Source organism: Eriocheir sinensis, unplaced genomic scaffold (assembly GCF_024679095.1).
Source record: "Eriocheir sinensis breed Jianghai 21 unplaced genomic scaffold, ASM2467909v1 Scaffold230, whole genome shotgun sequence".
NCBI classification, from domain to species: Eukaryota; Metazoa; Arthropoda; class Malacostraca; order Decapoda; family Varunidae; genus Eriocheir; species Eriocheir sinensis.
This window is the reverse complement of record NW_026111533.1, coordinates 153004-176471: the sequence shown is the minus strand read 5'-3', so window position 1 is coordinate 176471 and position 23468 is coordinate 153004. Positions and strand designations below refer to the sequence as shown.

The window sequence follows — 23468 nt, the reverse complement described above, 5'->3', positions numbered from 1 at the left end:
CACAACTGGCTCTGACCTCAGGACATCCCAGGACAGCCTCATAGCCAGCCCACACTATCACCAACTCAGGGCTTAACTGTAGAGGGCAAAGCTTGCTGAGATAATAAATATTACACTAATGACTTCAGATTGGATATCAATATCACCTAATGCCCATACAGGTATGTATGGTGGCCAGGGTTCCTGTGTCAGTGCGCAGCCTTACAGAGTCACACACAAACACAACAATTACTTACACTAATGACTTGACGTATTGCAAGAAATTATGCATCATCACTCTCAGATGTACAAAAATGTCACACTGTTGCCAACTCAGGACTGAACTGTGGAGGGCAAAGACTGGTGTGATAGTAACACTGACTATACTAATCACTTCATGTACTGGAAAAAATATATATTATCACCATTACAGTTGTGGAAAAAACTATTACATTACTGACTGCAAAATTAGAGCACTGGCAATTGATGCATTAGTCCACAACTGATATGAGGCATCTCAAACCACAGAGACGTCCACACCAAAAGAGTGAGTTTGGAGATGCTTAGGCTTGATACTTCCCATGTATTAGTCAGCCCCACAACCCACCTTGTAGGCCACGGGCAGCAGCACTTGGTGAAGGGTGGCCAGGAAGTCGTGGTTGGTCATGCCAGTTGTGTTGAGCGGCACGTTGAAGTTGAACCTCCGGCCGTGGCCCTGCCTGCCTGCCTGCCTGCCCCATGTAGTCGTAGTTGCTCTCCCGCAGGTTGGGCCAGTAGCTGCCGGGCTCGTAGCAGTGGATGGAGAAGTACAGCACTCTGGGGGGGGACAGTGACCATTACTTCACTATATGCTAAGTAATGTCATTATCTCATCATTTTTTGTGTATGTACCAGTGGCCAGTAATGCTTCTCTCTCTCTGTTTCTTTCTTTTTTCTCTCTCTGCTTCTCTCTTCTCTTTCCTTCCCTTCCCTCCCTTCCCTTCCTTTCCTTTCCCTTCCCTTTCTTTTCCTATCCATTTCCTTTGTTTTCCATCCCTTCCTTCCCTTCCCTTCTCTCCTTTCCATCCCCTCCTTCCTCACCTTGGCCCTGCTGTGTGGCCTGTCCGTGGTGCACATCCCAGTCCACTATGAGGGCGCGGCTGAGGCGGTGTGTGTTGAGGGCGTGTCGGGCAGCCAGCGCCACATTGTTGACGAAGCAGTAGCCACAGAACTCACTCTCCATGGCGTGGTGGCCGGGCAGTCTGCAGAATGGAATCACAGAGGTGTGTGTTAGAGTCTTGACGTTAAACAGTAAATGAAGATGATGATAATGTGTCTTCCTCTCCTCTCCTCTCCTTCCCTTCTCTTCTCTTCCTTTCCCTTCCCTTCTCTTCCCTTGTTAGATGTATGGCGGCCAGGTACAGGGCTGAGAGTAAGGACACTGAGGTGGTATGGGCACATGAAGAGGAGGGAGGAGGGTGAGGCATTAGGGGGAGCTGTCCAGGAGGTCTGAGGCACAAAGAGAGAACTTGCTGGCAGTTCTTGTTGGGTGTGAAGGAGCTGAGTACAGGGCTGAAAGTAAGGAGATGGAGGTGGTTTAAACATGTGACGAGGAGGGAGGAGGGTGAGGCATTGGGGACAGCTGTTGGGGTGGAAATGCCAGGCTGCCACCCACAAGGCAGGCCAAGGAGAGCATGGAGGCAGTGTGTTGAAAAGGACTTGGCATCACTGGCCACTGAAGAGGCTGAGGCAAGGGACAGAAATAGGTGGAAGTATCTCACTGACTGCTGACAAGAGACATGCAAAGTCTACCCACAGTGGTACTAACATTAATGACAGCAGACTTTTACCCGCGTTCCCAGGTGGAGGTGAAGGACTAACACACACACCTGACAATAGCAAAGCTGTTCTGGAGTCTCCCGGCAGCCAAAGCGTCCACCAGGTCCAATGTGCTGCCCGCCGCTAGCAAGGCACTCTCATATGTGGCCTGGGGAGAGAGAGAGACTTATTAGCAGAAGAGGAGCAGCTATTGTGTGAGGCCTGACCCTGTTGTTGTATAGTGTATAGGGACTTTGTTATGGTGGATGAGCCCTGTTTCAATATAAGGTGATTAGAGTAGCAGGGGTGACCAAATCAGTTAAGGCAGTGTTCTGTTGTAGTAGTTTTAGTAGTGTACAGGAATGATGAATGAACAGATGGATGAAGAAAAGAAGGAAAGAGAGAGTCAGATTGAGAGGCAAGGAAGAAAAGAAGGAAAAAGAAAGATTGGGAAGAAGAAAAGTGGGAGAGAAAGAAAAGGAAGGAGGGAAAGGAGAGAAAGAAAGGAAGGGAACAAAGAAAAGAAAGAGAAAGAAAGGGAACAAAGAAAAGAAAGAGAAAGAAAGGAAGGGAACAAAGAAAAGAAAGAGAAAGAAAGGAAGGGAAGCAGAAAAGAAGGAGAAAGAAAGACAAAGGGAAGGAAGGAATGCAGGAAAAAAGAAATGACGGAAGAATCAAATAAAAAAGAAAGGAGTGATGAATGAATGAAGGAACCACAGAACACACACACACACACACACACACACACACACACACACACACACACACACACACACACACACACAGACCAGGAAACAAGGACTCACTGGATGGAAGAGTATGGAAACAGAGCATGCAGCAAGGTCCTCCAGCTTGTTGGCGTAGTATTAGTATTAGTAGTAGTAGTAGTAGTAGTAGTTATAACGGAGGGTAAGGGAGTGGAGTGAGGGTAAGGAAAGGGGTGGAGGGAGGGAGGAAGGGCATTATTATTATTATTATTATTATTATTAGTAGTAGTAGTAGTATAATTATTATTTTTATTATTATTGAGATTTATGAGATGGCAACAAGGTAAAATAAAACAATGCTCTAGACCCAAAGTTCCCTTAATGAGCAGACATGGATAGGGAATACAAGAGAGACAGTGACAGCAAAGTGAGGAAAATAATAAAAAGAAAAGAAAAAGGGGGGAAAAAAACAATACCCAAGGTTCACTTCAGGAGCCCAATCAGGTTGCAAATAATATATAGCTCCTAAGAAACACTTATTCATCATTTACCTTCCCTGGCAAAATGTGAAAGCTGAAAAATTTCATTCCTTTCTTCCCTCCTCCCTTCCATTCATTATTTTTTCCCTCTTCCCTTCCTTTCATTTCCCTGAAATCTACCTAACCTCCATTCAGTCACCAATATGACCAATGGAGAGAAACAAACTCTCTCTCTCTCTCTCTCTCTCTCTCTCTCTCTCTCTCTCTCTCTCTCTCTTGCACACATCAGATATGTAAAATGATTATCCCTTGCCAGTGTGTGTGTATTTACCTAGTTGTAGTTTTACAGGGCCTTGGCTTATGCTCGTGTGGTCCCATCTCTGTATCTGTATTTGTATTTGTGTGTGTGTGTGTGTGTGTGTGTGTGTGTGTGTGTGTGTGTGTGTGTGTGTGTGTTGGGGTCCTAATCTGTCAATCAGATTGTATCTTACTGACAAAATGTGTGTCAAATGTAGCAATTTTAATATGGAATGCCACGTAAACTGTACTGCATTGTAGGGATCTTGCTTTTTCTCTCCCTCAAGTCTGGACATCTAACGCCACTTAGTAATGAAGGGGAAAAACTTACACTAAGCTGCACACAACTTTCTACTCTGTCTCATTCCTGTACTATACAAATCCCTTATGCAGGAGTAAACCACCGTCTGCATTCCTTTATCCCTTTCGCTGGTACACTCTAGAACAAAAAAGCTTCCTTTATCTGTGTTTCCTCCTGCCTATGACTTGAACTCTTTAATGAGGGGAATATCAAGACACCTCTCCACCTGTAACTGACTCTCTCCAGACCACTCACTTCTATCTACTTTTACAGGACCAATGCATAGTGGGCTTTTTTCCCCTTGAGCTGCTTCATTTACTGGACAAAGGAAAAAAAGAAAAAGAGCTTCTCACTCCCTTGGCCTCTGCCTTTTCCTGACCTACTAACAAAGACCAGAGCTGCCCAGCCTCAACCTCTGCCTCACCTGCTTCTCCAGACTTGCCATCGGTTGCTGCCGCTGCCGCACCCCCAGCAAGAGGCTGACTGGGATTCCTGGCTGACGTCTTCCTCTGGGGCGTGTCTTCCGTCATCCTGCAACACAAAGGTTCACCTTCATCAACTGGTTAAGATTTATTTCAGAGGCAATATTTGCCCAAGGTTTTTGATATGGGGTCATTTTCAATAATTTTAAATGTAGAAATTCAACTGTGACAAAACAGAGCCTTGAGGACACATTATTGTGGGGATAAATGCCTAACAGATAGGTAATAACCAATATCTATAACCATTGCAAAGTGGATCACAGGGATTTATCAAAAACTACCCCGTGTGCTGCCACTCCATGTTTTCTAGGGTGAATACAAACCCATCAAAGCCTGACATGATAACCAATATCTATACCCTTGTAAAGCATATCAAAAAAATTTCAAAAATAATATACAATAATCAGTGGTAGGCATTGCAGCCAAGAAAGGACCTTGCACAAGCACTAGGTAGCTTATGACACACTTGTGAGACCAACACTTGAATACTGCTCCACGGTGTGAGATCCTTACACACAGAAACATTGATAGGCTAGAACAAATCAACACCAAGGCGGCTAGGTTCATTACAAACAATTACACTTGAACGCCTGGCATCACAACACAGATCAAACAACAAATAAACATGGAACCTCTTCACATACGCAGACAAGCACACAGACTTACACTGATATACAAGATCACAAACACTCACATTGTCATTGACCCACACACATACTTACACAACGCAAACAGTCAACGTACTCGTAACACACACACACCCATAAATACCAAACATATCACACTAACACTGACGCATACAAGCACTCATACTTTCCACGCACCATGTGTGACTGGAACAGCCTCCCTCAACAGATTTTAGACTGTGGTACAATAGACTCATTCAGAAAACAAATACACACTCACTTGTCACCACTACACACCAACACTAACAATTACACTTGATTCACTTCCCTCCCCCACACACCCAGCTCCCCCGTCCCCCAACAGCCAACACAAATATGCATGTTATGCACCTGAATGGGTGCCCTGCGCATTATAAATCAAGATCAAGATCAAGGTAATTTTGCTGTGCAGGTGTAACTACTAATTTTGCACTTGTGCACCGGCATGAGTGCAATATTACACAAGAATGAGCACTGCACTGCTGATATTTACTGAAGAACAACACTGTGCAAGTCATTGCACAGTGCCCCATCACTAAACTTAACAGATCTATTCAAATTTAACATCACCTGCTGGGTGGGGCTTTGTCCCCGTCAACCCTTCCTTGGTTTAAAATATCCAAATCTGACACAGCACCTCCTTAGGGGGGCATTACCTTTGTTCCCCCTTGACCCCTGGCGTGTGTCATGCTCCACCCACTCAACAGGAACAGCAGGCACCCATTTAACTGTTTCTGCAGGGAATGGTTATGTAAAAAGCTGAGCAGTAGGGGTGGGCAGGTACCGGTACCAGTACCAGTACTAACGGTACCAGCTAAACGGTACGGTACCGGTACCAGATTGCTCGGATTTATTTATTGGCTTTATTGATAATTCTTCATGTCCGATTTTTTTTTTAGGTTGCTAATAAATATTGTTATTGTTATTAGACTACGATCGAGTACATCCTTATTTCCTATACATGCTATTTTTTTATCGAAAAAATAAATATTCACTTCATTCAGAGAGAGAGAGAGAGAGAGAGAGAGAGAGAGAGAGAGAGAGAGAGAGAGAGAGAGAGAGAGAGAGAGAGAGAGAGAGAGAGAGAGAGAGAGAGAGAGAGAGAGAGAGATCACCACTCAGTGAGTGGATATCTCGGTGATATGGGTACTCGATAGTCTATCAATAACAATATTATCAATAAATAATAAATAAATAAATTGAATAATGGGTGAGGCAGTGACTCAGCCTCCACACAGGGCCATATCGGTGATACTGCATGGAGGCGGGCGAGCGTTACTAAGATCCAAACGGTACCGGTATTAGCGGCTATGATCAATGCCGAGTGATCTTGAGGCTTTGCGGCACCAGGTACCGGTACCGGGTGCCGGATGAATCGATTCTTCTCGGCACCCGGTACCGGTACCTGGTGCCGAGAAGAGTCGATTCAGCCGGCACCCGGTACCGGTACCTGGTGCCGAGAAGAATCTATTCAGCCGGCACCCGATACCGGTACCAGGTGCCGCGAAGACTCATGATCACTCGGCACTGAGCATTGCCGCTAGTATTGGTACCGTTTGGATCTTAGTGACGCTCGGCGCTCGCCCGCCTCCATGCGGTATCACCCGGTATGGGCCCTGTGTGGAGACGCTGAGTCACTGCCTCGCTGACCTCCCAAGATCCCACCATTTTGTCTTGCTTTTCGTTTCCATCACAGCTCCCGTTTCCATTATTTTATTATTTTATTTATTTATTGGAGTTACTGGATAATTCTTGATGTCCGATTCTTTTTCTTTTTTAGGTTGCTAATAAATATTGTTATTGTTATTTGACTATGATCGAGTACATCCATAATAACTATACATGCTATTTTTTTTTCGAAAAAATAAATATTCACTTCATTCAGAGAGAGAGAGAGAGAGAGAGAGAGAGAGAGAGAGAGAGAGAGAGAGAGAGAGAGAGAGAGAGTTTTCTTTACAGGAAATTTATTTGGGAATTTTATCATAAGTCATTAAGATAAAAATACTCCTTCGGGTAACGGTACCGGTACCGGTATTAACGCTAAATGAGTTTTCGTGATTAGAGCGCTTCTCCGTGTCGTATTTGGCCGGCAGCAGTCGAGTGTTTAGGAAGAAGAGGAGGAGGAGGAAAAGGAGAAGAATGTGGGGGAGGAGGAGGAGGGGCGGCTGTCTGGTGCTGTCGAGAGATGGAAGGTGGCTGTACGAGAGAGAGAGAGAGAGAGAGAGAGAGAGAGAGAGAGAGAGAGAGAAATTAACGGTACTTGCCCATCTCTATCTCTCACACAGACATGCCTTCCTTCGCCTCCCCGTTCCTCACCCTCCTGACACCCCTCCCCTCGCCCCCCTTTCTCCACCTCCCTCAGCCTTCTCCTCCCCCGTCATCCTCATGAGCGAGGGACCTACACGAGTACTATACACGCCTTGATGATGATGATGGTGATGCCAGAGTCGAGAATGTTGTGTTACCTTGAGTCATTATTATCAGTCCGGTGCAAAACATAGGACTGTCCCAATGCTCTCTCTCTCTCTCTCTCTCTCTCTCTCTCTCTCTCTCTCTCTCTCTCTCTCTCTCGTACAGCCACCTTCCATCTCTCGACAGCACCAGACAGCCGCCCCTCCTCCTCCTACCCCACATTCTTCTCCTTTTACTCCTACTCCTCTTCCTACTAAACACTCGACTGCTGCCTCCAAATAAGACACCGAGAAGCGCTCTAAACACACACACACACACACACACACACACACACACACACACACACACACACACACACGCACACACACACACACACACACACACACACGAGCGCCACAGGAAAAGAGAAACACAAAGCCCCAGCGCAGAGAGAGAGAGAGAGAGAGAGAGAGAGAGAGAGAGAGAGAGAGAGAGAGAGAGAGAGAGAGAGAGAGAGAGTATATATATATATATATATATTTTTATATATATAAATATATTAATATATATAATATATATATATATATATATATATATATATATATATATATCAGTCAGTGATTTTTATGAATATCGTCTCGCTTTACATAAACATAAAAAAAACACCTTACAATGCGCGCGCGAGCGACAGCAAGAGAGAGAGAGAGAGAGAGAGAGAGAGAGAGAGAGAGAGAGAGAGAGAGAGAGAGAGAGAGAGAGAGAGAGAGAGAGAGAGAGAGAGAGAGAGAGAGAGAGAGAGAGAGCAAATACTATATCCAAGTCTGCGTTTTTTATCAATAACATCTATCATTTTACACATGGAAGGAAACCCTCCGAAAAGATATATATGATTCATGTGACCCTGAATTCCTTCACCTCGCCTCAACGCAAACATAACAACTCGTCAAATACTAGCAAACCAACATTATCACTTTTTTTATTCAAGAACCTCAAAACCAACTCTACGAAAAGAAATGACTTACATGAACTTATATTCCTTCCCTTCCTTACCTCAGAGCTAACGTAATAACTCCTCAAATACAAAATACAAACAAATAACAAGTTTTAATTCCCCCACCAAAACGTAGGGCACATAAATCATCCCGTAATGGCGTATTATTAACTGCCGCACCATTAAACTCATCACATAATTGCAGGCTTCTCGTACCAATGAAAAAAATCACTCAGGAGCGAATGGCAACAGGTATATTTATTTATCCTGCTTCCCCGTCGCCGCCTTCGCCATTAGATACTCAGTGTGGGAGTCACGTCGATACCCGCCAGGAAGGGAGGACTTGGTATAAACATTTCCCGCTGATGGAAACGTGGTGCTCGCCTCTCACGCCAACCCAAACTATATTCCCCTTAATGGTCAGGTTTTCTACTTGGCACCGGCTACTAACATGATTTATTGTACAGTATTCTCCAATTCCTAAGCTTTTATTGTGGGTAATACTACTTCGGGGCTAATGACAACGTTAATCCTGTAATTGGCTTCCCAAAGGATATAGTACGGACTAAGTTTATTCAATGCCTATCTATCCCATAATTACAGAACCTGACAAACGCCCTAAACCACATCGATGGACTATTTTCTGAAACATTTCGGTTTCCAAGCCAAGGCTTTCGTAGTATTCCTGGCTATTTCCATGGGTAGTTTTATGACCCTGGTGGTACTCAAACTCTTCTTCTGTACCAGGAACCTAAAAAAAACACTCATTAGACCCCAAGTAATCTTCTTTCCGGCCTTTGAAAATCGTTGATGTGAGAGGTGGAAGCGTCTGAGAACACCAACCAATATCAGCACCAAACATTACACAAGGACTTTTCGCATTTAGTTCTTTAGCTTACAAACCCCATCTGCGTCAAACAGTATAACTTGCTCTTATTAGTCCCGCCTTCCTGCCTCCCTATTATTACCAGGTCCTGGCGTGATAGGTTCTCCTTTTCTTTCCTCCTCGTCCTTCCCTCAGTAACTAATGGACACACAAGGACAAAACTCATTCATCCGTTTACTATTGCCCTCCTCTTAACGCCTTCCTGCCTCCCTACTACTATCATCAGGTCCTCGTTTACTACACAGGTTCTGCATAGCTTTCCTCCTCTTCCTTTCCTGGGTAACTAATTAACACAGGCACAAGACTCATTCATCTTTATAGTGTTGTCCCTCCGCATTGCCTTGCTGCCTCCCTCGCGTGATAGGTTCTGCATTTCTTTACTGTCCTTCCCTCCCTCAGTCCTCAGTATGAACTAACGGGCAGTCACAAGACTCATTCACCCCTTCCCACACACACACACACACACACACACACACACACACACACACACGCACACACACACACACTTTGTGGGGTGGTACAGGCTGTCAACCACGAGTCTAGCATGTGATCAGACCGTGGCTGGATGACTCTCTCTCTCTCTCTCTCTCTCTCTCTCTCTCTCTCTCTCTCTCTCTCTCTCTCTCTCTCTCTCTCTCTCTCTCTCTCTCTCTCTCTCTCTCCCCAAACAAGTAACAAGCAGGCTAGCAACACACTGACAAACACATTCTCATGCCTACACGTTCATGCACCAGCCAGGGCCCACATTTTCAAACATTTCGGGGCCTACATAAACACCCACATTAGATAAGATTTTCGTAGGGGCTGTGTCAGTATTTCCATGAGTAGAATTATGAGCCTGGGGATTGTTTAACAGGACATCTACACCGTGAACGTGGAAAACACACACGAGAACCCGACTAGTACCCTTTGGAAATAGTTGGGTTAAGATTCGTTGTAGGTCCGTGCCAGCATCTCATTACCTACTTTATGAAACATCAGTATCTCTTCATATATATTTTCTACAAACCTTCAACAGTCATGGAAACGCTTTGAAAATCCAATTCAAGGACTTTTTTTTTACTCCTGAAAATAGGGGATAATGTTAACGAAAGCGCGTCGCCTCCTCCGGCGACGTCCGCGGCGACGCTGCACCCGGTGTTGTGAGAAATACCTCCTCGCTGAAATAAGTCACATATACATGTGAGGGGGGGTCCAGGGGGGGGCGTAGTCTCCCCTGGTTAGAAGGGGGGGTCGAGGGGGGCGCAGACCCCCCGTTAGTAGGTCGTACAGTTCGGCTGGAGTAGTTTAAATATGCTCCCCGACCCTAAACCCTCTGCGAGCTATTTTACGGCTGCGGCGGCAGCAGCGTCGCCGCGGCCGCCGCCAGAGAAGGCGAATCGCTTTCGTAAACATTATCCTCTATTTTCAGGAGTAAAAAAAAAATCCTTGAATTGGATTTTCAAAGCGTTTCCATGACTGTTGAAGGTTTGTAGGAAAGATATATGAAGGGATAGTGATGTTTCATAAAGTAGATTATGAGATACTGGCACGGACCTTAAACGAATCTTTACCAATAGTTGTTGTGAGAGCCGAAAGCGTATGAGAATACGAGCGCAGCGCCAGACAGCCAGACAGCGGCCCCACACCACGACCCCAACGCTGTGAACTCCCCTCCAGGGCCCTCCCTGCTCCCCTCCGCTCTCCTCAGCTCCTCCACGATCATCAGTGTCGGTCCTCGGCGGGCATAACACCGTAAACAGTACCAGGTGACCTCAAAAGTGCCTCTCGTCTCCTCTCTCTATCTCCACTCCGGGGACATCAGGACCGACAGACTGGGAAAAGTGATGAGAAATGAGGGAGAACCGGGAAGAATGTGGCTGAATGGCGCAACGAGGAGGAGAAGCGAAGAGACGACGTTGACGAGCTGTGGAAAATGAACTTAAAGGGAACGGCGAGTTTGTGTGATGAGACATGAGTTTACGATCTGAGAGAGAGAGAGAGAGAGAGAGAGAGAGAGAGAGAGAGAGAGAGAGAGAGAGTGGTGGGTGGTGTGTGTGTGTGTGTGTGTGTGTGTGTGTGTGTGTGTGTGTGTGTGTGTGTGTGTGTGTGTGTGTCACTGTTTTTTCTCGTCCTGCATCGTCAATCAAAAAGTCGGATATTTTTTTCTCTCGTCCTGCATCGTCAATCAAAAAGTAGGAGTGCAAATCTCTCTCTCTCTCTCTCTCTCTCTCTCTCTCTCTCTCTCTCTCTCTCTCTCTCTCTCTCTCTCTCTCTCTCTCTCACACACACACACACACACACACACACACACACACACACACACTCACACACACTAAGGAGCCGTCAGCCTGTCACACTTGTCTCCCGGCTGGCAAGGGGACGGGAGGTGACAGGTCGGCAGAATCAAGCAAGATAGAGGCTGTAGAATCTGTATAGCCTGTAGAGGAACCAAGTTAGAGACTGTACAGGCAAGCAAGTTAATATGTGGTCTAAGGGCAAGCAAGTGTCTGTAGGCTGCATAGTCAGTTATGTCTGTAAGCTATATTGTCTGCATGTCTGTAGGCTGTATAGTCTGTAGAGGCAAGCAAGTCTGTAAGGGTAAGCAAGTGTGTCTGTAGATTATGTAAGGGCAAGCAAGCAAGCGTCTGTAGGGGCAGGCCAGTGTGTAGGCAGCAGCGACAAGCATATTAGTCTGTAAGAGTCTGTCTGGGCACGCAAGAGTACATGGGTGCAGGGCCAGGCACGCGGGGCACGTTACCTTGTGTTCGCGGGGGAGGGCCTAGTGGGAGTAGTCCGGTTAATCCTCGGGGCACACACGTGGCCCTGCTCGCCGGCAGATCACGGCCCCGCTGGCAGGCCTCGGCCACCTCGTTAGCTGCAGCAAGCACGCGTTCTTCTTCCTCAGCCTCTTCTGAACTGTTCCGCTTTGTATCGCTTCATGGCTCCTACTTGCTTCTTCTTCACACTTATATACTCCACTGCACACTTATATACTCCACTGCACACTTAATACTTCACTCTGCACACTTAATACTTCACTCTGCACACTTAGATGCTCCACTCTCCACACTTGATTCTTCACTGCACACTTAGATGCTCCACTCTCCACACTTAATACATCACTGCACACTTAGATGCTCCACTCTGCACACTTAATACTTCACTCTGCACACTTTGATGCTCCATTCTCCACGCTTAATACTTCACTGCACACTTTGATGCTCTATTATGTACACTTAATACTTCACTCTGCACACTTATTACTTCACGCCGCACCGAGCTCTGTTTCTCCGTACACTTTGCCTAGTCTCTTGTTTTGCTTTTCTATTTTCTTTTCCTTCGTTTTCTTCACTCTAGCCAAGTGTGGTCTTTCAGCATTTCCCTTTTCTGTCCTTTTGTTTGTTTCCTACTGTTACACTTGCTGTTTTCATTTATCTTTTCCTGCTGTGTTCTTTTTTCCCGCTAAGTGTAAGTGAACTATGAACTTCATAAATATATCCAAACAACTGATTATTACCTATCGCACGTGTAGTGTCAAGCACCCGCGAGTATAGGGAACTAAAGGTTTCAAAAATATATCCAAATAACTGATTATCTATCGCACGTGTAGTGTCAAGGGAAACTTCCCCGAGCCAGACAGTGCACCTCACGGCTCACAACACCGTCACCGTCACTGGCAAGAGGCTCACTGATCAGCTGACGGAAGGCAGGCCGCAGGCGCGGGCCGCGGCGCGAACACGAGGATAGCGGGAGAAACCTTGTACTCCTACCAACCAAAGGGCGGTTCTGCATCTCGTACAATGGTTTTAGTGCATACTAAAGTTACGAAACAATGAAATAACTCAGTTTTATATACCGCCTACACAGATATAATGCTTTGTTTCGTTTTCTTATCGACAGTGACCGGTTATGACACGTCTGGCACCTGCATCACTACGCTCCGCTCTTCCGCAGTAGAATTGCAAAAACTGTCAACTCTTTCACTGAACAAGCTTATTCGTGTACTGACTGACAGTAAGAATGGAAAGGTCGACAGAGGACAGAGAGGTGAAAGGCTGGAGACGGTGACGGAGCGGCGGGCGGCGGGGAAGAAGGGAGGCAGGTTGGACACAAGTGGTGGTTGGGGGTGACACACACACACACACACACACATACACACACACGTAGCAGATGCAGAGGGAAAGACATATTTGTATAATTTCCTAGACACCAGAAAGACTGATTTACAATATGAAGAGCCTGAAGTTGGTATTAGAGACGCTTCCGCCTCCTACATGAACTCAATGAAACTGCCTCGTTATAGTGAAACCAGATTTGGCGTTGGCTCCAGCGGGTCCTTTCCTCCCCGCCGCTCTGCCACACACGCCCAACACCCATCGTTTCCTCTCATGTATTAGCTCTAGGTAACATACGAGATAAAGACAGGTGTTGGGGCGGTGTTGCAGAAGGGACCCGCGGGAGCCAACGCCAAAACGATCTCCTCAATCTTGTTTCACTATAGGAGCACCGTTGCCAGATTATTGTCCTCAGAGCATCGTATTTACCATAACTATTGCCAAGAAACACCGAAAATCAACCATTTTAACGATAACTATATATGAAGTCAGTTATTGGGGTGGAGGAGACAGATTTCGGCTCTGAAATCGGCAAACATAAGAGGCTGAGTAGGACAGTCTGGCACCGCTGTAGGAGGCACGAGGGGACAGGGCGAGCGAGGGAGGGAGCGGGAGGGACACGGAAGGGAGGTACATGTATACAGTACCTGGTCAGCAGGTATAATAGTTACGCGTGAATCCGTTTGACTTGTTCCTTCACCGTCGACCCAATTTCCTCTCTGACTTCCATCGTGCGAGTCATGAGCGAGCGGCGGGACGGAAACTGAACTAGACCTCCGCCAAACACCATATTACTGCTGCCATTGACGCGCTGAGGATAAGTGGAGGGGGGTGAGAGGAAGGAGAGAGAGAGAGAGAGAGAGAGAGAGAGAGAGAGAGAGAGAGAGAGACGAAACACAGTTGTCTATAAACAATCATTGCTCTCTCTCTCTCTCAAATATTTCCGAATACACGAACTAAATCATTTACGTACATAATTTCTAGTTAAATATAATAAGTATCGGAATAAGGATAAGAACAAGAATAAGAATAATGATAGTGATAACGGATGATTTCGACGCTGCAGTTATGCAGTTACCGTGAACCGCAGAACCTTTGTGAAAAATGTTATGCCAGTCTTCTAAGACATTAACTATTGCACTAAGTGAGGGAACTGGTGGTTGACTAATAATAACAATGGGTTTATGAGTTGAACTTATTTATCGTGAACCACAGAACAGAGTGAAAATAATAGGCTAGTCTTCCATGCTGTTATCTATCGCTGCTAAAGGTAATTAAAAAAAAAGAATATACAAAATATACTATACTAGAACTACGTAGAACCGAGAATGAAAGTAATACGCCAGTTTACTAACATGTTATTTATTGTTGTTAAATGTGACAAACAACAAAAGAAAATATTCCGCCCCTTCTCCCTTCCCTTCCTTATTTGTGGGTCAGCACCTTGGTTTGGGTTAGTAGAAGTAGTAGTAATAGTAGTAGTAGTAGTAGTACAGCAGCAGTAGTAGTAGTAGTAGTAGTAGTAGTAGTAGTAGTAGTACAGCAGCAGCAGTAGTAGTAGTAGTAGTAGTAGTATATTCAACTAGAACCTTCATATTAAGTGCTTTCAATCTTCCGAGGAAAATAAGAGGCTAATAACTTAGGGCCGCTTTCACAGTCACTTTGTTTGTGTTGATCGTTGCCAATGGCGGCGATCGCCGCTATAATATTTCACGTGACAATGGCCTATGGGGTGGTGGCGGTTGCAGATGAAGCGAGAGGTGTCGAGAGTGTGTGGGAAGGTGCGGGGCTAGGCTAACTCCGCAGCCGCAACTACCCTATTGGACAGTTTTATGTAGAAATACTATAGCGGCGATCGGCGCCATTGGTAACGATCAAAACAAACAAAACGGTTGTGAAAACGGCCCATGTTGGTAGCTCTGTACATAATCTTTCCAGCTTAGATTCCAAAGGAAAGGCAAGGGAGAAGGTCTTTGTTTTCTTAATACGGTTAAATTTAGATGGTGTATACATCAAGGAGGGAAGTGTAGCAGTAAGGCCCGTACTCACAAACCTTTGGGGGGCTTACACACACACACACAAACACACATTTGGTAAGGCTTCGGTAGAGGCTGGGTTAGTATTTTCATGGGTAGTTTGATGAACCTAGTGATAGTTTTAATTTAACACTGGATGGTTACCTAATACACGTGGAACATATTCTCAAACATTTCGAGGCTCACACACCCACATGTGATAAGGCTGTGGTAGAGGCTGGGTTAGCATTTTCATGGGTAGTTTTATGAACCTAGTGATAGTTTTAATTTATCGCTGGATGGTTACCTAATACACGTGGTCCATATTCTCAAACATTTCGAGGCTAACACACTTACATTTGTTAAGGCTGTGGTAGAGATTGTGCCAGTATTTCCATGGGTAGTTTTAGGACCCTAGTTATAGTTTGACAAGGCTTCTGTACCACGAATGTTAGAGAACACACTTAAGAACCCGACTAATCTCCTTTGGGGCCTTGAGAAACATTTGTTGCAGGAGCCATAAGCGTCTGAGAATACGGAGTCACTACGGCCCTTGACTTGTTGAATGAGGAGGCTGGCGTGCAGGCAGTATTGGCTTGGAGTTGGAAGGAGGGGAAGCACAGGGTTACCACATATAACTCTGTAAGGGGGATGGACAGGTCGGGGCTTCTGGATTAATGTTGTGTACATTGACTTTTAAATACTGTTTACACACCCTCGTCCGGGAGTCTGACAGGGGAGGGACACACACTAACCACACCCACAACACACACTCATAATGACACACGGTAGAGTCAACAGTCGTGCCTTACGTTGACACAAAGGCTTGAATTTGTACACGCGTATAGTGGTAGTACCTCGTGAAACAATAATAAATCATTGCCATAATTAGAAGCTGCTTGTCTGTTTATCTGTTTGTTTGAAAGTGATGCACATCTGTTTCATGTAATCACTTACTCAGTAATTACAAACTGATAAAGCCATGTGTTTATGTATTTATATGTATTTATGTCCGTTTATTTCAAGGGGATAGAATGTTCAGATTATCACCTGCTTCTCATGAACTCTCTTTGTGCCTCCGCAGTGCAGTGGTTAGCATCCCTAACTACGAATCTGGGGGCCTTGGTTCGAATCCCGCCTGTGCAGTCAGGGTGAAACCCACCTGGCTGTTCACCCCCCCTTTGGGACTGGTCGGTAATTGGGTACCTGGGGAAACCAAGGGAGGATAAACTGTGGCAACCAGGATGTCACAATTGCCCGTATCCCGTGGTAATGGGTTCTCACCCAACACAGGCACAAAGGCCAATGCAACACAGGTGAGCACCGATGCCACGCGCAGCTTTAGCGGATCTCCCTATAACTTTACTCACTAAGTCATGTGAACGTTTCAGTAATCACAAACTAATGAAGGTGCCCCGTGTGCCGATGGTTCCTGCGTGTGTCCCCGCGGCCCAGGAGGCAGGTGGCCCAAGTCGCCCCGCGCGGCCCCAGGTCCCGCCGGAGCAATGCGAGGAACGTGACCACCCGGCCTCCCACTTACAGGCTCACTTCCATTACAGTGTACAATGCCGCGGACTCCCACTCTTATGATGCCCCGGAAATTGGCTTCCGTGCAGAGGTGGGCTAATGCGCTGTTTGAGATTTCTTATTTATGCCCATTTTCATTACTGGGGTCTGGAAAGGTTAAGGTAAGGTAGAATAATGAAAGCCTATTTTGGAAGATGGCTTGTCCTTGGGAATGGTCTGCTACCAAGATATTTCTGAGTAGCTGAAGCAGGCAAAGAAAAATAATAAGTAGCACTACCCCACTTTCATTACTTTATAAGGGCTGGAAAGGTTAAAGTATGGTCACGGCTCACGGGTATATATTTTGGAGGAAGTTTCGTCTTTAGGGAAGGATCTAATACGAAGATATTTCAGAGATTGGCTGAGAGAGGAAAAAAAAGCACCCCAATATGACTTAGGGAAATACTGGTTCATTATTTGCTTTAGGAAGTTAACAAAAAAAGTAATGAAACAAATATATAGTTAATTATTCTCGTGATGTTGGTAGTGGTCTGAGAGAGAGAGAGAGAGAGAGAGAGAGAGAGAGAGAGAGAGAGAGAGAGAGAGAGAGAGAGAGAGAGAGAGAGAGAGAGAGAGAATATGGGCATTTGAAATATAAATCTCGTTTAAACTACCACCCGGAACATCAAACTACCCCTGGAAATGCCCAAAACTCTTACGAAAACCGTGTCATATATCTATGGTTGGGCGTCTAAATGTTTATGAATATGCCCTCAGAATCCCTCCCGTTACCCTCAGCCTCTCACAAACCTTCCCCGTGTTGTACTTATCTCTGCTCTCTGGTGTTCTTTTACCGCCAAAGTGTTATAATATTGATGGCTGCAAGACTCTCCTCTCTCCTGCACTGCCTCGGTACATGACTTGCTACTCTCGCTGATCTATATTGCAGCGATTCTTTTTACTACTTCGTCCTTTACAATGGAAACCTCCCCCACAAACGGACGTCCTTTCATTTTATTTCCTATCGCTATTTCAAGTTCTGTATCGAAAGAGGAGTGTCAGAGGCGTGGTGCAACTAAGCCTTGTCAAACAATCACTGTGGACAAAACTACCCATGGAAATACTATATAGCACAGCCTCCACGAAAGTCTAACCAAACGTGGGTGTCTAAAAAATAGCCCGTATTCTCAGACGTATCAGCTCCTCTGTTCTCCTGTTTGAAAAGCCTCTCGTAGAAGTTGCTGGAGTTTTGCGGACCGTTTTTTTATCCCATTGATTGTTTTACCGGTCTTCTGCACCTTGAACGGGGATATGACCTATGGAAACCCAGTTAATCTTCTCTGGGACCTTGGATAATAGTCGTTATGAGAGCCCGATACCTTTAAAACATGGACCTGAGTACCGAAATGTTTTAGAGTACGATCCGTAGTATCAGTAAAAGCTGCGACACAAAACATTACAGTATCTACAAAGGTGTGAACGAACTTTTGATGAGACTAACGGGAGATAAGATTATTTGAAACTTGAATGCGACCGAAAAAATAGAGACAAGAATGAAGCCGCCATCCCGTACAGCTATTGTAACAAGCAGTGCATCTCCAAGTCCATTGATGTCCTGTCTTGTAAATGAGGGCAGCACCAGAGCCATACAACAGAAGAGTCTCGCCAACTTCATCACAGGCGCCATGTTGATACCGAAAGAGCCGCGCGAAATTCAAACTGATGCTGATACAAAATATGTTGTTGTGCTTTAAACTGCCTGTGCTTTAAACTGGCTGAAGGAAAAATGAATGAATGAATGAATGAGTGAATGGGAAAATGGGTGATTAAATAAATATGGTAGACTCATGTACGTGTATGTGTTCTAACGTACAAGAATATCTAATTGTTGGCAGAATGGGAGGCGAAGCGCAGACCGAAGCACACGATGCAAGACTACATTAACGGACACCCACGAGTCTGCTTCAGCACTAAAGGAACGTCGAGAGAGAGAGAGAGAGAGAGAGAGAGAGAGAGAGAGAGAGAGAGAGAGAGAGAGAGAGAGAGAGAGAGAGAGAGAGAGAGAGAGAGAGAGAGAGAGAGAGAGCGCCCGGGCAGTCCCATTACCTGAGGCCGCCTACTCCTCGCTGCCGGGTAAGTGGCCCAGGGAAGTGTGAATCTCGTTAGCTCGAGTTGACGCCTTGCTCCAGTCTGTCCCGCGAACATACTCGCTTCAGCACGCTCCATTCTCACTCTTTCTGCCTTAGACGTGTTGTTTATGGAGTCAGTATGTTCCCTACCACCTACATACCCACCTTCCTACCTACCTACCTACCCATCTACCTACCTATACTCGCTTCAGCGCGCACCCTTCTCACCCTTTCTGCCTTAGACGTGATATTCATGGAGTCAGCCTGCCCCTACCACCAACCTACCTACCTTCCTACCTACCTACCTACCCACCTACCTACCTATACTCGCTTAAGCACGCTCCCTTCTCACCCTTTCTGCCTTAGACGTGTTATTCATGGGGTCGGTCTGCCCCTACCACCTACCTACATACTACTACCTACCTAACTACTTACCTACCCACCTATCTCTCTACTTACCTACCCGCTTATCTCTCTACTTACCTACCTACCTTTATGCTGGGAGTTAGGAGGCGAGCATCATGGAGTACGGGAACAGACATAGGTTGAATACACTATAAGGATGCATAACGTCCTACGATAGAGTATACAGAGCGTGTTTTAAGCAAGTATATCCTAATAGCGAAGCAGAATAAGAGCAAAATTAGTTCGCACCATATTCTCTTCTGTTGGTATGTGGCAAAAGGGAACAGACAGTCGGAGGCAGAGGCGAAGAGGAAGTAGAAGAGGCACTTAAACCATCAGTCCGCATGTATATAGCCTAATAGCAGATGAAAATAAAGACAACATCTGTTCTCATCGTGTACAGGTAGCAAGACAGAGATGACATTTGGCGGAAGAGGCTGGATCATGAAGGAAGGCGAAGAGGGGGTAGAGGGGGCACTTAAACCACCATTTCGTAATACCTAATCAGATTAAAGGTAGATTATATTCTTACTTATGCTTTCGCGTGGAGGCAAGAGGAAGCTTAGGGTTGGGGGAAGAGGCTGGATCATGGAGGAAGGTGAAGAGGAGGGAGGAGAGGCACTTAAACCACCATTCCGTAATACCTAATCAGAATAAAGGCAGATTATATTCTTACTTATGCTTCCGTGTGGAGGCAAGAGGAAGCTTACGGTTGGAGGAAGAGTCTGGGTCATGGAGGAAGGCGAAGAGGGGAGAGGGGTCACTTTGAACCACCATCCCGTAATACCTAATCAGAATAAAGGCAGATTATATTCTCACTTTATGCTTCCGTGTGTACAGGAGGCAAGAGGAAGCTTACAGTTGGAAGAAGAGTCTGGGTCATGGATGAAGGCGAAGAGAGGAGAGAAAGGGCACTTAAACCCCCATCCCGTAATACCTAATCAGAATAAAGGCAGATTATATTCTTACTTATGCATCCGTGTGGAGGCGAGAGGGAGCTTACAGTTGGAGGAAGAGTCTGGGTCATGGAGGAAAGCGAAGAGAAGGGAGGAGGAGCACTTAAACCCCCATCCCGTAATACATAATCAGAATAAAGGCAGATTACATTCTCACTTTATGGTTCCGTGTGGAGGCAAGAGGAAGCTTACGGTTGGAGGAAGAGGCTGGATCATGGAGGAAGGCGAAGAGAGGTACAGAAGGAGCACTTAAACCCCCATCCTGTAATATCTAATCAGCATAAAGGTAAAGTTTTCCTGGGTTGCCATTGTGTTATTTTCTTGCCCAATTGTTATCAGTTCTACGCACCATATGACCTTCCCAAGTCTGTGCTATGTCGTATTCATTGAGTTGGCTTCTTTCGGTACTTGCGACAGCGTGAGCGAGTCGCACGAGGTCAGAGACAGCCACACCTCAGTGCGCGGGGCAGCGGAGCACCGCTCGCCTGCCCGTCACCCGTCTTCTCTCCTCTTTTCCGCGTTGTTCGCCCGTTTTATTTGTTTGTAGTTCGTCCGGAAGGGTGTGGGTTCCGGTTGATGACTGCTAATGAAAGTCATCATTTGCTGATCCTAGTGTCAGTTCATCACAGCTTCCCACGGCCAAAAGCACGACGTGTTGTTAAACATCCTGTTGTGCGACACCGACCGGGTGTCGCCACACGTATAATCATACATTCATATGTACATTATATTATACACATTACAGCGCTCGGTTCCCTGAAAGTCGCAACCTCGCGGCTCACCCCACCTTTACACATTGCTGTACCTATCCATGTTACTGTCGCCCAAAGTGTACTAGCTAAGCGTGGTCTCGTTATAGTTGCTTTGAAGATTATCACAGAAGTCAGAGCCCGCCTAACAATACAACATAGGGAAATGCCAATGATAATAATCATGGAAGTAACAAGAAATGGGTAATGTACATACAGGTTGAGGTATATAGGGCTAGAGTCGTGGACGTGGAGTTGAGCACTATTCCGAAAAATAACAAAATAATAGCTCGAAAAATTATTTACATGATACATATCCTAGAAAAATTAAATTGACTAAACTGTCATTGGGATACATGGTAATGGAGCTATTTGGAATAGTAAAAAGAAAGTCTCCTAATAGTTACAATGTGATAACAAGGACAAGTCTGGAAAACCTTAGAAGCATCGGCAGCCAGCACCACTAACTCCTAATACTCAGTTTGCCAGGTCTACAGTACTATAAAAAAAAAATCCTGTCACTAAGTTGTGAAATCACTGTTGGAACAAATATCACTAAAATATATAACTCCAGCATAATCGATTAAAGTAATTCCAGCATTAATAAACATCACATTAAAAAGACAAATTTCCACCTATCCCTCGATCGTAACGAACGTGGATGACTGACATCTGTGACGCCAAAAATAATTTTCGTAACGGGTAACAGTGGTATGTATAGCAAAGGGTAAGTAAGACTTGTCTGCATACTTCCAAAGCTTACAGATATTCACATGCTGGTTACATTAAAAGTTAGGGACAGCATCTGCTCAAGTTTAGTTAAGTCTCATTGCAGAGAAAAAGTCTGTTTTAAGCAGAAGCACATGAGGTTCAAGGTTAAATTGTACCTATCCCTATGTTAGTTTAAACCCTTGGTCATTACGGCTTCAATTAAATTAAGAAGACTAACTGCCTTGCATCAACTCAGCAGTAAAATAAAATAGTGGGTTAGAGTGAAAAGTATTACTCAAGGACTCCCCTCTCGCATGAAAAAGATGCAGGCAACAGCTAAGGAACCAAATATAAATTAGTAAATGCGAGGATGCAGGTTACAGTCGTATGGTGGAAAGATAGACAAAGCAGCGTCAGGCTGAACCTCAAGCCGGCGCTAGTCTTTGGAGACGATCACTATGCACATTGTGTATTAAAAAAAAAATCGTAAAGCTCAAATTTCCGTCCACCTATTTATCTGACTATTTCTGCCTAAACCACGGGTAAAAGAACACACCAAGGATTTTTTTTTTTTAATTATCGCTGGTGACACCCAAAAAGGTTTAGGTCAGAGGGTCGAAGGCCCCCCTCCCCGACGGAAAAAGAAGCTTCAAAAAGGACCCAAAATTACTTTAAGTGCCATAAAAGTTGGCTGATATAACCGTGTAGGTTGCCAGTGGGGCTGAAGTCAAGGGATACTGCACTCCTTCGAAGAGGAACTTTAAGGACAATCATGTACACAAGGAACTCTAGTAATAATGTAGCATTAGCTACAGAAATGGTTTCTCCATCTGTCCAGTTTCCTTGTTTAAAACACGAGATAAAATCAGTAGATAGCCTATAGGCGTCCACTGGCCTGTTAAAAAGGCCATTCGTTTGCACAGTGTCCACAGCAAAATTTACACCCTTTACGAGGCTGTGTTGCCCATCTTCCCCAATTGTTTCAAGAAAAAGTGACGGAAACGCATCATAACCCTTCCGTCCTGTGAACGCGCTCCTGTTTATGAAGGCCGTTCTCCCGTTCACAGGATTGACCTTCGAGTGGCTGAGAGCTATTTTATCTCCCGGATTTGACACGAATGAAATGTCCATGACAATCTTACTTTGAAACAAGAAGTCCCTGGCCGAATAATCTGCCTCCCCTGCTACCCTGCGAAAGGCCTAACTGCTGTTGCTGTTAGCGGGTGACTAGGGGCAGAAGCCATTGTGAGATTAGTAAGGAAACTAAATAGTAATACCTCTTGGTTGCTCATGCAGCGTAGAAGGAGGAGCAAGCACCCTTTGAAGACTGCTACCACCCCTTTCATGACAGTTACCGTTATCCGTGACGGCACTGTCATTTCTCTCTACCCACCCGTCATAGTCCTCGGTGAGAGCTTGTAACTTCGCGTCAGGTTTTTCTGCCATTAAAAAGAGATACTAGTAAAATGAGGAGTAAAATGATAAAAGAAAATAAAATATCGCTGCAAAAATAAGTAAAGTAATAATCATTCACCGCTAAGTATGTGCTCACTCCTCTCCGATGCTTTTAAAATGAATAATAAAAGAGGAAAAAGAATAATGAGTGAGGCTTAGCAAGACATAACTTCTCCACTGTGCAATAAAACACACAAAAGAAAGGAGAAAAGAAAATGAATGATTATACATAAAATGCGTAACAATGATACTCAAGAAAAATAAACTTCTCCACTGTGCAATATAATACACAAAAGAAAGGAGAAAAGAAAATGAATGATTATACAGAAAATGCGTAACAATGTTACTCAAGAAAAATATTAAACATCCACACGCCAGAAAAATCAACAGCTGAAAAATCTAATAGATTAGATACGCCCCCACACGCCTAAACACATGAACATAATAATAGTAATTCACCTGAAATCATG

At 45.1% G+C, this 23468-nt stretch overlaps 1 protein-coding gene across 1 annotated transcript; it reads right to left on the bottom strand.

Annotated features, from left to right (window-relative positions):
- Positions 1-244: 244 nt before the first annotated feature.
- LOC126991027 (polyamine deacetylase HDAC10-like) lies at positions 245-12093 on the bottom strand. Its single transcript, XM_050849718.1, has 6 exons — positions 11716-12093; positions 3985-4091; positions 1848-1945; positions 1060-1220; positions 587-795; positions 245-323 (listed from the first exon to the last, which is right to left on the bottom strand). Exons 2-6 carry the CDS (start codon positions 4003-4005, stop codon positions 297-299), a joined length of 516 nt encoding a protein of 171 aa, XP_050705675.1. The 5' UTR covers positions 4006-4091; positions 11716-12093; the 3' UTR covers positions 245-296.
- Between the last annotated feature and the right edge of the window lie 11375 nt (positions 12094-23468).

Bases quoted from the DNA above. Each gene is read 5' to 3' on its own strand.
- LOC126991027 (XM_050849718.1), bottom strand. From the start codon at position 4,005: ATGGCAAGTCTGGAGAAGCAG. The intron at 796-1,059 runs GTGAGGAAGGAG...GTCCCCCCCCAG, and splicing joins GGCCACACAGCAGGGCCAAG to AGTGCTGTACTTCTCCATCC. The intron at 324-586 runs GTGGGTTGTGGG...TGCCCTCCACAG, and splicing joins TGCTGCCCGTGGCCTACAAG to TTCAGTCCTGAGTTGGCAAC.